The sequence below is a fragment of the Hypanus sabinus genome, chromosome 9, assembly GCF_030144855.1.
Source record: "Hypanus sabinus isolate sHypSab1 chromosome 9, sHypSab1.hap1, whole genome shotgun sequence".
Classification (NCBI taxonomy): domain Eukaryota; kingdom Metazoa; phylum Chordata; class Chondrichthyes; order Myliobatiformes; family Dasyatidae; genus Hypanus; species Hypanus sabinus.
In genome coordinates this window covers 7,882,015-7,898,262 of record NC_082714.1, presented here as the reverse complement: position 1 = coordinate 7,898,262, position 16,248 = coordinate 7,882,015, and the positions used below count along the sequence as shown (strand labels likewise).

Sequence of the window (16,248 nt, the reverse complement as noted above, 5' to 3'; positions counted from 1 at the left end):
GTTCATGAAGGACACCACAGAGGAAACCACTGCTCTCCAAATAAAAACGTTACTGCACATCCCATGTTTGCAAAAGAACTACCTGGATGTTCCACAAAGCTTCTGGGATGATGTTCTGAAGACAGAGGAGATAAAAGTTGAACATATTGGCAGAAATGCATACTGCTATGTTTGGAGGAAAGAGAGCACAACAGACCAACACCAAAATCTCATCCCAACTGTGAAGCATGGTGGAAAGAGCATTTTGGTTTGGGGCTGCTTTGCTGCCTCAGGGCTTGTAATCATTGAGGGAACAATGAATTCAATATACAACTTGAAATTCTTACTCTCCGCAGACTTCCTGGAAACAGAAGGAAAGCTCCCAAAGAATGAATGACAGAAAAAGATGTAAGAACTGCAAAGCCTCTGCCCCCTCCCACGCAGAAGCTACAGCAAGCAGCATCATCCCTCCTCCTCCTCCTCCCCTCACTTATTCTAGCATTAAGCATCAGCATTCCCACCACCCACCATGTAAGCCCCTGAAGAGATTGTATCAAGACATTTTACAGGAGGAGGTCAGGGTAGCAGTCCATCACTGAAGCCTAATGTAAGTTGGATGATACAAGAAGACAAAGTACGAGTAAATCAGAAACAGAATGGTTAAAAAGAAGAAAATTCATGTTTTGGAATGGCCAAGTCAGAGTCCAGACCTTCACCCAATTGAGATGTTTGAGCATGACCTGAAGAGTGCTGTTCATGCAAGATATCCCAGAAATACTGATGGAGTGAACCAATTTTGTATGGTGGAATGGTCTATAATTCCTCCTTGCCATTGTGCAAGTCTGATCAGCAACCACAGGAAAGGCTTGGTAGAAGTTACTGCTGCCAAATGAAGTTCTACTAGTTATTAAATTCAAGAGTTCACATAGTTTTTCCAGCCTGGACTGTGGATGCTTAAACAATGTGTTCAATAAAGACATGAAAAGTATAATTGTTCATGTGTTATTAGTTTAGGCAGATTGTGTTTGTCTATTATTGTGACTTGGATGAAGATCAGACCACATTTTATGAGTAATCAATGCAGAAAACCAGGTAATTGTTATGGGTTCACAAACTTTTTCTTGCAACTGTACATTTGCTAATCAAAGCAGTCAGCCATTGAACATGTCCGTGAGGCAGTATTAATGGCTCAATGATTTTTTGCGTCAAATCAGTCTGGCACAAATTCATTATCCATTTAGTTACTAATAGCTTTTGCTAATTTAAATGTTTCCATTTGATTATGGGAAAGCATTGTGATTCAAAGCTGAAAAACATGGGCCAAGGTCTTGTGAAATATGTTGATAGGATAATATTCCACAGATAAGCCTTTTTGGTATCATCAATAGGAGTGTAGACTTGGAACTTGGAGGCTTGGAGGAATTTAAGGTTGGGGGTTATATGGGAGGCAGTGTTTGAAGGTCAGCGCAACATTGTGGGCCGAAGGACCTGTAATGTGCTGTTCTGTTCTATGTTCTATGAACTAACATAGCAAATACAGACTGATTTTGGACCAAATAGCCTCCTTTTGAACTTTATCAACAAATTTAGTAATATTGTCACATATACCGAGATGCAGTGAAAAGCTTGTCTTGCATACTGTTCATACAGATCAGTTCATTACACAGTGCATTGAGGTAGAAGGCAGCAAAACAATAATAGATGTAGAATAAAGTGTAACAGCTACAGAGAAAGTGCAGTGCAGGTAAACAGAAAAGTGAAAGATCATAACAAGGTAGATTGAGTCCATCTTATTATCCTAGGGAACCGCTCAATAAAGCTGGAGTAGAAACTGCTCTTGAGCCTGGTAATATGTGCTTTAAGGCTTTTGTATCTTCTGCCCAATAGAGGGGAGAATAGAGAATGTCTATGGTGGGTGGAATCTTTGATTATGTTGGATGCTTTACTGAGGCAGCAAGAAATATAGACAGAGACAATGGAAGGGAGGCTGGTTTCTGTAATGTGCTGTGCTATGTGCACACCTCTGCAATTTCCTGCAGTCGTGGGCAGAGCATTTACCACGCCAAACCCTGATGCATTCAGGAAGGATGCTTTCTATTGTGTAAACATTTATATGCAAACGTTTGTAATTTAGGCATTGAGTCACACCAGTGTGGTCTACAGCCAATTTTATCTTTTATAAACCTGATTCCCATGGTTATCTTGACTATTCCTCTTTCTACCCAATTTCCTGTAGAAATGCTATTCCCTTTTCTCAATTTCTCAAACATGGCTTTCTGTTTCAGGACATTAGAGATGTCCTCCTTTAAAGAATGGGGTTTCGCATCTCCATCTTTTCCTAAACAGCCACACTCACCCCATCTTCCCAATGCCTTAACAGTGATAGAGTTCCTCTTGTCTTTGCGTACCACTGCATCAGCCTCCACATCCAACACATTACCCTCTGTAACTTCTGCCATCTCCAAAGGATCTTACCACCAAACATATCTTTACCATTCGCACCCCTCCTCCCGTGCTTTGCAAGGGATCACTCCCTCCATGATTCCCTTGTCCGTTTGTCCCTCCCCACTAATCTCCCTCCTGGCACTTACCTCTGTAAGCAGCCTAAGTGCTACACCTGCCCAAACACCTCCTCCCTAACGTCCATTCAGGGCTCCAACCAGTCCTTCCAGGTGAGGCAACATTTCACCTTCAAATCTGCTGGGGTCATCTATTGTGGCCTCCTCTACCTCCTTTACCTGTTGTAAATTGAGAGACTGTTTTATCAAGCACCCCCTGCTCCATCATACACAAGTGGGACTTCCTGGTGACCAAATTTTAATTCTGATTCCCATTCCTATTCCGACATGTCAGTCCACAGTTTCCTCTTGTGCTAAAGGGTGGAGGAGCAAGTCTTGTATTTCATCTGGGTAGCCTCCAACCTGATGGCATGATTATTGATTTCTCCTTCTGGTGAATCAATTCCCCCCAAAAAACTTCCTCTATTCCCCATTCTGACCTTTTACCTCACCTGGCTATCACTTCCCCTGGGTTTCCTCTTTCCCTTTCTCTTATGGCCTACTCTCCTCTCCTATCAGATTCCTTCTTCTCCATTCCTTGACCTTTCCCATCCATTTGGCTTCACCTATCACTTTCCAGCTAGGTTCCTTCCCCTACCTCCATTTTATTCTGGCATCTTTTTTCTTCCTTCTCAGTCCTGACGAAGGGTCTCGTCCTGAAATGTTGACTGGTTATTCACTTCCATAGATGCTGCCTGACCTTCTGAGTTCCTCCAACATTTTGTGTGTGATGCTTTGGATTTCCAGCATCTGCAGACTTGCTTGTGTTTACTATAGCCAAAATTGTATCCTTTGAACTGTGTTACTGAAGTAATCTATTTTAACTCATCCACTTGTTGATAGATTAGTTGCATAGGTCTAAATCCAGATGTATCTACTTTGAAATTGATTGAACTGGAGGAGTGGAATGAAACCTTATTATGTGGTGTCTTTAAGTTGTCTCTTTGTTTTCCAGATTCCCTCACAAATTACTGGACCACTACCAGATCCCTTTCATGACATTGCTGTAGGAGGATGGGAGGTCACTGATGAGCCTTTAGGACATCTCTCAGTCTGGGCAGTAACCGTTCTAGGCAAGGTACAATGAATTCAGCTTGGTGGAGAACTGACTTGGAAATATTTTTGTGTCAAGAATCTCAATGTAAAACAGGATGGCCTATAAATTGATTACTACTTGGATACCCGTGTAAATTGGGCAGAATTGGAAATTCCCCTCCAAGTTGCATACCACCCTGACTTAGAAACATATCACTGTCCCTTCATTATTGCTGGGTTAAATTCTGGTACTTCCAAATTATAATGGTTCAAGCAAGTGGTGCATTCCTCATCCAAAGGACACTTCGGAATGGGCAAGTAACCAGTGGCCTGGTCAGAGATGTCTGAAGTGCAACTTTAAAACTAAAACACAAACAGGTGAATTGCTGGCATCATTTATACCAGGGGTTCCCAACCTTTTTTATGCTGTGGACCCCTACCGAGGGCTCCATGGACCCCAGGTTGGGAAACCCTGTGATACAGATTTCCATTTACTCCCATGCCCATAAAATTGGCCAAGCACTCAGAGTTCTGACTTTAAGTGCAAATGATAACTGTGCAGCCAAACCTGAAAGTTGACATTCACTGCGTATTCAATTTCAATAGGTGTGGCAAAAAATTAAAAGTATGTATTTCCTTGTCAATGTCTAGTTTATGTTCTTATGCACAAGTACAGAGATGCACAGGTGCAATGAAAAGCTCACTTGCAGCAAATTCACAGACACGTACAGGGCACCACAGTAACGTGGCAATTAATGTGACCCTATTACAGATCGGGACATTTAGAGTTCGGAGTTCAATTCCAGCTTTGTAAGGAGTTTATATATTCTCCCTGTGACTACATGGGTTTTCTCTGGGTGCTCTGGTTTCCTCCCATACTCTAAAAAGGTACTGCTTAGTAGGTTAATTGGTCATTGTAAGTTGTTGTGTGATGAGGCTAAGGTTAAATAGGTGGGTTTCTGGGCAGAGCAGCTCAAAGGGACTGTTCCATGCTGCGCCTCTAAATAAAGAAGCATAGCATGAGAATAGAGAGAGATGTCCCAAATGTAGACAAATGGGACTAGCTCAGATAGACATCTTGGCTTGCATTGATGAGTTGGTTTCAGAGGGCATATTTCTGGTTATGACACAGTGTTTTCTGATGTTGACGTTAGTGAGAGTGGGTGATTAGTTATTATTTGTGTGTAAGGGGATGTGGTTGGGGTTTTTGATGTTATAGTCACTGTTCTTTCCTGTGAGTGAGGGGGTAGGAGATTGTTATTGTCATTGTTTTTTTTTCTCTGCGAGTGAGGGGGTCAGGGATTGTTATTGTCACTGTTTTATCTGCAGGGAAAGGGTGGGGGATTTTGGGACTTGCAAGTGTTGTTTCTTTTCCTTTTTGGGGTAGATGTGTTGATGTCTTTTAAACTCTTGTGGTCTTTCTGTATTTCATGGCTACCTGGAGAAGACAAATGTCAGAGTTGTATTTTAAATGCAGACTTTAACTTTTGAACCTTTTTAGTGTTGAGGATGTTTCACACATTGTGGATCAGACTTCTGGCTTTACTTATTCATGAAAGATCTGTACCTTTGATAGTCTTTTCTCCTTTGCATTTGTTAGTGATGTTGCACTGACATAAGTTTCAAGCATGCAATGCATTGGTGGGAAATCATTGCAGCTGTGGAAACCTTCAAAGCATATCAGGATCAAATCTAATATCACCAGCACATGTCATGAAATTTGTTGCTTTGCAGCAGCAATATATTGTAATGCATAATAAAATAATAAGCAGTGCAAGAGAGGGCAAAAATGCAAAAAGTGGATAATATACATTGGTTCATTGTCCCTTCAGAAATCTGATGATGAAGGGAAAGAAGCTATTCTTAAAAAGTTGTGTGTATGTCTTCAGGCTCCTGAACCACCTCCTTTATGGTAACAATAAGAGGGTATGTCCTGGGAGATGATGGGGGTGATGGGGTTCCTTGATGGATGAAACCTTACTGAGGCATCACCTTTTGACGGTGCCCTCTATGTTAGGAAGGCCTGTGCCCATGATGGTGTTGACTGAGTTTGCAACTTCCTGCTGCTTTTTCTGATCCTCTGCAGTGGCCCATCCATGTTCAAATCTTGTGCTGCAGATGTATAGAACTGTACAAAAGTCTTAAGGGAAAGGAGAGGAATGGAACAGGAAGCACCAGAGAGACATTCTGTAATGATCAATAAATCAATTGTTTGGAATCAAATGACCTTGCCTGGTGTCTCAGGAATGGGTGTATCTGCACCTGCACCATCCTCTGCCCCGGCACTCCTTCTCTGCCACCTGTCACACATCCCTCCTGTGGCACTCCACCCACATCATTCCCAACATCCTTTGCTCCCGCTGGATTTACAGATTCACTTTACTCTCCGTGTAAACTAATACAGTACTGTGCAAAGATCTTAGGCACACCAGCTATATATCTGTGCCTAAGACTTTTGCACAGTACTGTAACTAGCTGCTAACACAGAATGTTGCTAATTTGGAGTTTGGTTTCTTTCAGGTATTTTATAGAGAAAATGTAAATGATCACAACCCTGAGGGTTTGTCCTGGACGGAAATCCAGAGTCCTGGGGAAGTAGTTCAGATAGCCTGTGGACCAGGTGACCTTGTGTGTGCTGTACTATGGGAAGGCCAGCTAATGATGAGAACAGGAATAAACAGGGAGAACCCTAAAGGTATACGGTTTAATATGGCATGTTTTGACTTCAGTGGTTTATCAGCCTTAATAGTTTAATGTTATTAAACTCAGTGACCACTTTATTAAGTACCTCCTGTACCTCAAGGTTCAACATTTTGTGCATTCAGAGATGCACTTCTGTACACCACTGTTGTAATGTGTGGTGGTTATTTGAGTTACTGTCACCTTCCTGTCAGCTTGAACCAGTCTAGCTATTCTCCTCTGACCCCTCTCATTAAAAAGACTTTTCAACCACAAAACTGCCAGTCACTGGATGTGTTTTATTTTATTATTTTTTGGACCATTCTCTGTAAACTCTAGAGATTGTCGTCCATGAAAATCCCAGGAGATCAGCAGTTACTGAGATACCCAAACCACCCCGTCTGGCACCAACAATCATTCCATGGTCTAAGTCACTTAGATCACATTTCTTTCCTATTCTAATGTTTGATCTGAACATCTGAACCTCTTGACCATGTCTGCATACTTTTTATCCATTGAGTTGCTGTCACTTGATTGGCTGATTAGATATTTTCATTAATAAGCTGGTGTACCTAATAAAGTGGCCACTGAGTGAACATCAAAGGATATGTATTAAATATATTGTTAACCGAAATATCTCCTTGACTGTATGGGGTTAAAACAGGATCAGCCCAACTGGTTTGTGCTATTGTTCATTCTCCACAACTTTCTCTCATTTTATTTTACCGTCAAAAGGTGATGCCTCTGAAATATCTATATAAGTGTTATTTGCCTAACCACACCCTGTGTTTCTAGCTGCTCTCCAACTTTTCGCAAACATTAATGATTGAGTCGTTTACTTTTTTAAATTAGTAACCCCTGAGGTGTGGGTGGGAGCAAAAGAGTGGTGGAAGTACACATGTCTATTATGGTGCTCTAAAGACAATGTCGAGTGAGGTCACAGCATCAATGTTATGTGTTCTCCATCATTTGGTCCATAGGGAATTCCTGGCAAATTGTCGAATTACAAAACTCTGGAAATGGTTTTGTCCAGGTCTCAGTGGGTGTCAACGTGCTATGGGCTGTTTCACGGGACAGAAAGGTAAGTGCATGCACCATGAACCTTTCTAGCCATAATATAGTAAATGGTTGTATTAGATTGGAATTCTCCCAGCAACTTCCATCTTCCTCTTCCTCATTCACTAATTCAATCTGCTTTCACAACTAGCTTCATGTTACTGAACTTTGATATGTTCCATATTTTTGTCGTAAATCAATATGCAAACAGTCATTAACTGGTCTTTTTATCTTTAGTCAACAATGCTGTGATTAATTGGTCATTCTCTGGTTGTCAGATTCTTCTTCAGTGGAATGAGGATTCCACTGCAGAACAGTCAAACAACCTGGGAAAGACCAGTTGGTTCCTTTATGTTTTATCTTCTCTAATCAATCCACATCCAAAGTCGAAATCTACATTATCGCCCTCTGCAAAAGTACGTCTGTACAAGCGCAATGAAAAGCTTAATTAGGTTCAGCAACATCACAGGCACATAGCATCATAAAAGCAGCACTCACAAGAAAAAACATAAATCAGGCTTAAATTGTACACAAACCACAGGAAAGAACACAATTAGAGCAACAAAAAATTCAAATTTAGTGCAAAGTGGCAATAGTGCTGCTAAACTATGGTGATTAGGATTTGTGCTGGTTGGATCAGGAATCAAATGGTTGAAGGGAAATAGCTGTTCTTGAATATAAGTTTATTCATGTGCTATCTTTGGCCCTAGTTTTATCTGATCTTTTAATGTGGTCTCTTTTTCTTGATGAATTGTGTCAGCTTCAGATATTAAACCCGTTGATTAATCAGATGATACCACTTTCTTCCAACTTCTTAACCTGTAATCAAAGATTTGAAGTACATTTATTATCAAAGTATGTATACAGATTTGTCTTCCCACAGATAGCTATGAAACAAACAAAACCAGGGAACCTGTGAAATCAAAGGCTTACATCAAATCCATTCTGAGAAAAACATCAAAATTCACCCTCCTATGTGGAAAAAAAACCGTCGTGCAAATGACAAAGGAAGGGTGAAAAATACAGAATATAAAACACCAATCCACAAAAGTCATCGCGGGAGTCCAGGCCTATTCAGCTCAACCTAGTGCTGTATTGTATGTAGTTTGCGGGATGCCCAATCAAAATAGGTGCAACCAGAAACACATCATAATGTGAACTACAGAGTCCAATTCACAACTGTGTCGATTAAACCAAGCCGAGACCCAAGCTCCCACTAGTTTTTTCCAGCTGTCCCTGATAATTTTGTTCTGGAATTAATACACCTATAGCATTGTCCTTTGTACTTTGTTTCATTTTGTTCTCCATCAGCTTCTGTTTTTTTGCCAGTTCATGGGTTCCCAAAATAGACACAAGTTTGAGTTTTGATTTTTTTTAATGAGGTTAGCACAATCACTTTACATTGCCAGCGGTCACCGATCAGGTTTTGATTCCTTCCACTGCCTGTGGTGGTGGCATCTGTTAGTCTCGAGAGACCATGGATCTGCGCCTGGAGTTTCCAGGGCGCAGGCCTGGGCAGAGTTGTATGGGAGACCGGTAGTTGCCCAAGCTGCAGGCCTTCCCCTCTCCACGCCACCGACGTTGTCCAAGGGAAGGCCACTAGGACCCAAGCAGCTTGGCACCGGTGACGTCGCAAAGCAATGTGTGGTTAAGTGCCTTGCTGAAGGACACAACACGCTGCCTCAGCTGAGGCTCGAACCAGCGACCTTCAGGTTACTAATCTGATGCCTTATCCACTAGGCCACGTGCCTTCCACTGCCTGTAAGGAATTCATATTGCGGCAAGCCTTCGGTTCATCATGACAGACAAGAAGAGCTTGTTTATTTCAACTTCAGTTTTATTGCGACAAACCCAGTAACAGACAGATCGCTATCACTTGTTGATAACCAACCCAGTTACATACAGGAAGTGACAGTCTAGGTGACCCACAAACACACAAGTGAATAACTGTATAACCCAAGCTAAAATGTAACAATAAATGAACTTGAACATCCCACCATAATCCCATGAATACATTTTAAAACGAGAATAATAAGTCGCACTGGCTGCCGGCAATGCTGGGGCGAGCTGTCAACTGTGCCTCCCCCTCAGAGCGCCACACTGCTCCTGCTTGAGGGGACAGCTGTCCCCAGCAACTCCAGTCCAAGAATCCTGATGATGGTCAACACTGCCGACTGGGGCGCTGGAGATCCCCCCCCCCCCCCCCCCCAGCGGAGGCACTGTTTGACGAGGCAAAAGACAGGGCACTCAGAATGTCACTTCCTTTTCAGCCATGCTGGGTCTGTAGTGGCCAATGGCCGATACGGTGCTAGCAGATCCTGGTGCAACACAACTGCCTTCTGCAGCTCAGGCAACCACACCCAATATACCACATCAGAAATGCGCTCAAGCACCTCTCCTGGCCCCTTCCAGTAGCTTCCCAGTTTGGAGGATAGTCCCTTCTTGTGGGAGGGTAGTAGACCCACCCCCCAGTAAAGTACTGTCCCCAACTGCGGGCATCATAAACCAGATTTTTGCGGCCACTGGCTGCACTTTGGTCCTGCCAAACGGCATTGTGACCAGCCCGCAGGTGCCCCTGAAGTGCTGCAGGTTCTCCAATCCAGCCTCCCCAGGAATGTCTGGCCCGGGAGGGAGCTAAACACTAGATCCACCAGCGTGCACAGCTCCTGACCGAACATGAACACAGTCAGTGTGCACCTCATGCTCTCCTGGACTGCTGTCCAGTATGCCCACAATACTAGGGGTAGGTGGCAACTGTAATCGTGCTGGTGCCCGCTAATGAGGATGATGAGCTGCGTAGCCAGGGTGTGGTTAAAGCACTCCAGCAGCTCATCACTTTGCAGGTGAAGGGAGGTGGTCCATGTTTTGGTGATCCCAACCACCTGCAGACTTCACCAAACACCTGTGCCTTAAAGTTGCTCCACTGGTCACCATGGAGTTCCTCAGGGGCATCAAACCAGCAGAAGAACTCCTCCATGAGTCTCTCAGGGGTGGTGGTGGTGCTTTGGTCTGGCACTGCATCTGTCTCTGGCCACTTTGTGAAGTAATACATGGGCATGAGAAGAAAGCTGTTCCTTACATCAGTGCAGGGAAGGGGCCCAGGATGCCCACCACTATGTGCGCAGCTTGCCCAACGTCTTTGCAACCCCTAAATAGCCAGCTCCCATCAGCTAATCCATCAACTGCAGCTCCATGGCTCAGAGCCCCCAGTGGACCACCAGCTGCAGGAGATGTCTGTTGCTGTCGGAAAACTGTCACTGCTGGAACAGCAAACCATCTCGCAACTCCTGTGTGCCACACTTGACAGTATAGGGCTTTGGTCTCTGGATCCAGAGCGGAGACCTCCGCCAACTCCGGCTGCCATCCCACACTCAGCTATCTTCTCACCCAGGCCAGTGTGAGATTACTCATCCCTCACTGCGCAGCTGCTGGTGGTCAGTGGTGGGGAGGCCTACCTTGCCGCTGGCTACCACTTGAAGTGCCGCTTGCCCCTGGTTCCTCTATGTTGCATTGGGCCAGTGTGAGACTGGTGCTGGTTGTTGCTGCACCATCCTGGTCTACTTCCTGGAGCTGCCCTGCCGGAAAGCCACAGTTTCTGTGCCAAGGTAGAGTGTTGCACCCGGCACATCCACACGGGCCCCCCAGCAGGTCGAGGCTAATGACGCAGGAGTCCCCAATGTCACCTATCCGTGCTTCATGCTCCACTGTGTTTTTCCCCACTGCGATATGCAGCCACTTCCTCTCTCTCATCACCACACAGTTGCCAGTGACAATAGCCAGCCAGAGTGCTGTTGTTGTCCACCCAGAAGATGGTGCCAAAGGCACTCCAGCATTAGCGCAATTACAAAGGCGGAGAGGGCAAGCTCTTCCTGAGCTGCGGGAGGGAACTGTGGGTAGCCTTGCCGAGCACAGTGGCAGAGATCTTCCACAAATGTCGCCAGGCTTTCTCCCACATGGGACTGCCTGCTGCCCAGTTCTTCCTTCACTGCTTTCTCCAATGGCCTCTACCCGAAGAACCGCTCCAGTGCCACTATGAGGGTGCTTCTCAACCAGTGAGGAGGGCATTAGTGGTTCCTGCCATGTTACCTGTCCTCTCGTGGCTGCAGCGTCTTGGGTTCCCTGGCACAGGCCACAAGGGAGGCAGGTGATTCACTCCATCGTGAACCCTGGCATTTGGTCCATGATGACAGATGAGAAGAGCTCGTTTATCTCAACTGCTGGTTTTATTGCGACAAGCCCAATAACAGACAGGGCGCCATCAATTGGTGAGAACCAACCCAGTCACATACAGATGGAGGTGATTATTACACACCCCAGTTACAGTCAGGTTGGCCCACAAATACACATGCAAATAACTGTATAACCCAAGCTAAAATGTAAAATGATCTTAAACATTCCTGCACAATCCCACAAATGAATTTTAAAACAAGAACAATAAGTAGCACTGGCCGCTAGGGAGCTGGGTTGGCCCCCGGAGCACCACAGTATCTTTATATGATCATGTGGGTTCCTCTGGGTACTCTGGTGTACTTTCATTGTTCTAAAGACAGTGATAGGGTTAGTGAGTTGTGAGCATGCTATGTTGGTGCTGGAAACATTGAACGTTTGCCCCAGCACAATTCTTGGACAGTGTTAGTCGCTGATGGAAGTGATGCATTTCACTGTATGTTTCATTGTACATATGACAAATAAAGCTAATGGTTATCTTTATTTATGCTTCTAATTCATGTATTGAAATACTTGTTCAAATACTTCGTGTAACTTTTTAATTAACTTTCTTTGATACACATTGCTCAAGTGTTTACATCAATTTCTGGAATCAGTGATCTACATCAGTTCTGTTTAGTCTATACTCTGTTCAAAACAGTGGCCCTGTTGCTAGTGCAATTTAACAATTCCAACAACCAGAGTTCAAGTCTGACCTCTGGTACAGTCAGTGTGGAGCTTGCATGTTCTCTCCAAGATCACAGGTTTCCACCTGGTTTCCTAGCCCACCCCCTCCCCTAACACACATTTCATTGACATGGATGGGAATAGTTTGGAGGGCGATGATCTGGGTGCAGGTCGATGGCACTGGGCAGATTAATGGTTCGGCACTACCAAAGGGTCTGTTTCTGTGCTGTGGAGTTCTATGACTCTATGACATGCTGGTAAATTGACTGAAGTGTGTGCAGGACAGAAGGGTGAGTGTGGCACCCTTCTCCCTCTAATCTTTAACACCCTTTCTAAGCAAGAATCTGTCAACCTCTGCTTTAAATATGCCCAATGACTTGGCCTCCTCAGCTACCTGTGGCAATGAATTTCAGATTCACCACCCTTTGGCTAAGGAAATTCCTACTCGTCTCTGTTCTAAATGAACATCCCTCTATTCTGAGACCGTGCCCTCTGGTCCTAGACTCCCCCACTATAGGAAGCATCATCTCCATATCCCCTCTATTTAGGTCTTTCAATAATGGCTAAATTTAGCAAGTGCAGGTCCAGAGCCATCAAATACTATTCGTATATTAGTTACCCTTTCATTCCCAGAAGCATTTTCATGAACCTCCTCTAGACCCTCTCCAGCACATCCTTTCTTAGATAAGGGCCCCAAAGTGCTCATAGTACTCTTAAGTGTGGTTTGTCCAATGCCTTATAAAACCTCAGCATTATATCCTTGCTTTTATAACCTAATCCTCTTTAAATGAACGCTAACATTGCATTTGCCTTCCTTATCACAAAACTGCAAGTTTTGAATTTTCTATCCTTTTAGAAAATGCCTTTATCCCTGTCATCAAAGTGCATGACTATACACTTCCCTATGCTGTATTCTATCTGCCACTTCTTTCCCCATTCTCTTAATATGTCTAAGTCCTTCTGCAGACTCCCTGCTTCCTCAAATCTTTCTATCCCTCCAACTACTTTTGTATCGTCCACAAACCTGGCCACAAAATCAAATCCAAATTCCATCATCCAAATCATTGACATATAGTGTGAAAAGGAGCAGTCTCAATACCGCGACCCCTCTGGAACACTCCTAGTCATTGGCAGCCATCAGAAAAGGACCCCTTTATTCCCACTCTTGGAAACTATGCTGGCTTATCATGCACCTCCAAGTACCCCGAAATCTTTTTCCTTAATAACAGACTACTGAAGTCTCCAAAGCTCATCCTCTGTAATTCTAATTCCAGTCCCTTCTTCGTCCCTAATTTCAAAAGTTCCACAATGCATGGCCATATGTTTGCTAACTGGAGCAGGTGCTCAATAATTCCTGTCTGTCTCGCTCCTTTATGACATTCTTCAGGAAGTGTGATTACATAATCTTAAAGAAGGCCAATCTGCTCATAGTGTCTGTGCTGTAAAGAAGAGCTGCTGAATTAATTCTGTTCCCCCATTTCTTGCACACAATTCCTTTTCCAGTGTCAATTCCTTCTCTCAAAATCACTATTAAATTTCTGTTCTCCCATTCTGTCCAGCAGTGAATTCAAGATCACAACACCCAATCAAAATGCCACTGATTCAGGAAATGTGAAATAAATCCTGACCTACTGAGTAGGAAATACTCAGCAGGTCAGGGAGCATCTGTGGAGAGAAAAACAGAGTTAGCTGTCCTTCTACAGAGGCTGGCTGACCTACTGTGTTTTTCCAGCATTTTCAGTTTATTCAATTCCAAACAATGCATTGAGCAAAAATAAACACCACTAATCATCCCATTACAAAAAAAGAGAAAATCTTCAGATGTTGGAATTCCAAGCAACAGACACAAAATGCTGGAAGAACTCAACAGGCTAGGCAGTATCTATGGAAAAGAATATTGTCGATGTTTCGGGCCAAGACCCTCATCCCATTGTTATTTATGTGCATTCGTTCATTATGGGTTCTCATGTAGTGTAACATGGACGATTATGGTCTTTCCATGACCATGATTGTTTTGGGAAACTTTGCTACAGAATTGGTTAGCCACTGTCTTCTTCTGGGCAGTGTCTTTACAAAACGGGTGTCCCTAGCCATGATCAATACTCTTCAGAGATTGTCTGCCTGGTGTTAGTGGTCACATAACCAGAACTTGTGATATGCACCAACTACTGTATTGATTTTTACTCAGTTTTTTTTGACAATTAAAATAAAATCTGCATCCTCCTTTACTGATCCCTCCTCTATTTATCCCAATTATTTCACTGATTTCCTCCTCCTCCACCCTACAGAATTTTGAATAACTTACAAATGTACATGCAAGTCTTTTGAGGTGCATTTTCCTGTTGCCAGGTTTGGTTTAGAAGAGGTGTCTGTTCCGAGAACCCTGTTGGAACAGGGTGGATCTGCATGAATATAGAGATGATCATGGTGAATGTGGGATTAAATGATCAGGTAAAAGGAATGCTGGATTTTTTTTTGTTTTGACTGGACTTGTTTAATGATCAGATAATGGTTTCACTACAATCACTAATCCAGTTATTTGGGCTAAAACAAAAAGCAGGAAGTCCAAATGCTCAGCATATCTAGCAGCATCATTGGAGTGAGAAATATTTTGAGTCAATCAATCTGTATCAGAACTGAAAAAGCTAAAGATAGAAAAGATTTAGGATGCAGGAAAGAGGGAATGGGTATTTAAAAAAGGGCAATAGGATTGATAGATGGGTTTAAATTTGTTATAATTTTATTAACTATTTTGTGCATTTGATTTTGCCTGACTGTATCAATGCCTTAGTGTTGTCCATTCTAACCTAAATTTAGATTAGTTTATTGCTATATACACCAGGGTGCAGTGGAATTCCTTGCTCAGGTGAAACTCACAGAGTAAATGCAATACATGGTAACAAAAGCTTGTGTATCATGTGAAATAATAATAATTTATTCCGGACTGCAGTTTGTAACCAGCTATAATGTGGGCTACTTGCACCCTGTGTCTGTCCCATCATCACCCCAGGTTTGGGGAATAGGTTCTGAAGACCGCTGTATCTACTCTCGGCAAGGTGTGACACCGACTGAGTACAGTGGAAAGGCTTGGAAAGTGATTGTAACAAGCCGGGAGCAGGACCGATCCTCCTGCGCAGGCAGCGCCACCAGTCTTGCAAGGTACAGCAACCCAGTCAATATTTGCTTTTTGCATTAATCATGAACTTTATGCTTCAAACTTATACTTAGTGGCCACTTCTATTAGGCACCTACTGCCACTGGGTGTATTTCTGTTTGTTTATTGTCTTCTGCTGCTGTAGACTATCCATTTCAAGGTTTGACATGTGTGTTCAAAGATTCTCTTCTGCACACCAGCACATGGTTATTTGATTTACCATCACCTTCCTATCAGCTTGAACCAGTCTGGCCATTCTCCTCTCTTATTAACAAGGCGTTTTTACCCACAGAACTGTCGTTCACTGGACTTTTTTTTGTTTTCACACAATTCTCTGTCAACGCTAAAGACTGTTGTGTGTGTGTGTAAATCCCAGGAGATCACCAGTAACTGAGATACCAAACCACCTCGTCTGGCACCAACTATCATTCCACAGTCAAAATCATTTAGATCACGTTCTGATGTTTGGTCTGAACAACAATTGAACCTTTTGACCATGATCTCTTAGAATGCCATGGCAGTGTAGTGGTCAGCACAATGCTAATACAGCTCATGATGTTGGAGTTTGGAGTTAATTCCGGTGTCCTCCGTAAGAAGTTTGTACGTCCTTGCCGTGAGCGTGTCCATTTACTCAAGGTGCTCTGATTTCCTCTCATAGTCCAAAGGCATTCTGGTTAGTAGGTTAATTGGTCATTGTAAATTGCCCTATCATGAGGCTAGGGTTAAATTGGTCAGTTGCTGGGCAATGTGACTCATTGGGCTGGAAGGGCCTCTTCCATTCTGTATTTCTAAGTAAAATAAATACGTCTGCTTTTTATGCATTGAGTTGCTGCTACATGATTGTGTGATTAGATATTTGCATTAATGAGCAGGTGTATGTAATGAAGTGGTCAC

The 16,248-nt window shown here is 43.3% G+C and overlaps 1 protein-coding gene across 1 annotated transcript in view; it reads left to right on the top strand.

Annotated features, from left to right (window-relative positions):
• The window catches only part of tecpr1a (tectonin beta-propeller repeat containing 1a), a 111,986-nt gene that overhangs the window by 23,824 nt on the left and 71,914 nt on the right, over positions 1–16,248 (top strand). The window contains exons 5-9 of the mRNA XM_059979016.1: positions 3,493–3,615; positions 6,093–6,267; positions 7,232–7,332; positions 14,550–14,651; positions 15,211–15,359. Coding sequence (XP_059834999.1) covers positions 3,493–3,615; positions 6,093–6,267; positions 7,232–7,332; positions 14,550–14,651; positions 15,211–15,359 — 650 coding nt within the window. The remainder of the gene's footprint in view (positions 1–3,492; positions 3,616–6,092; positions 6,268–7,231; positions 7,333–14,549; positions 14,652–15,210; positions 15,360–16,248) is intronic.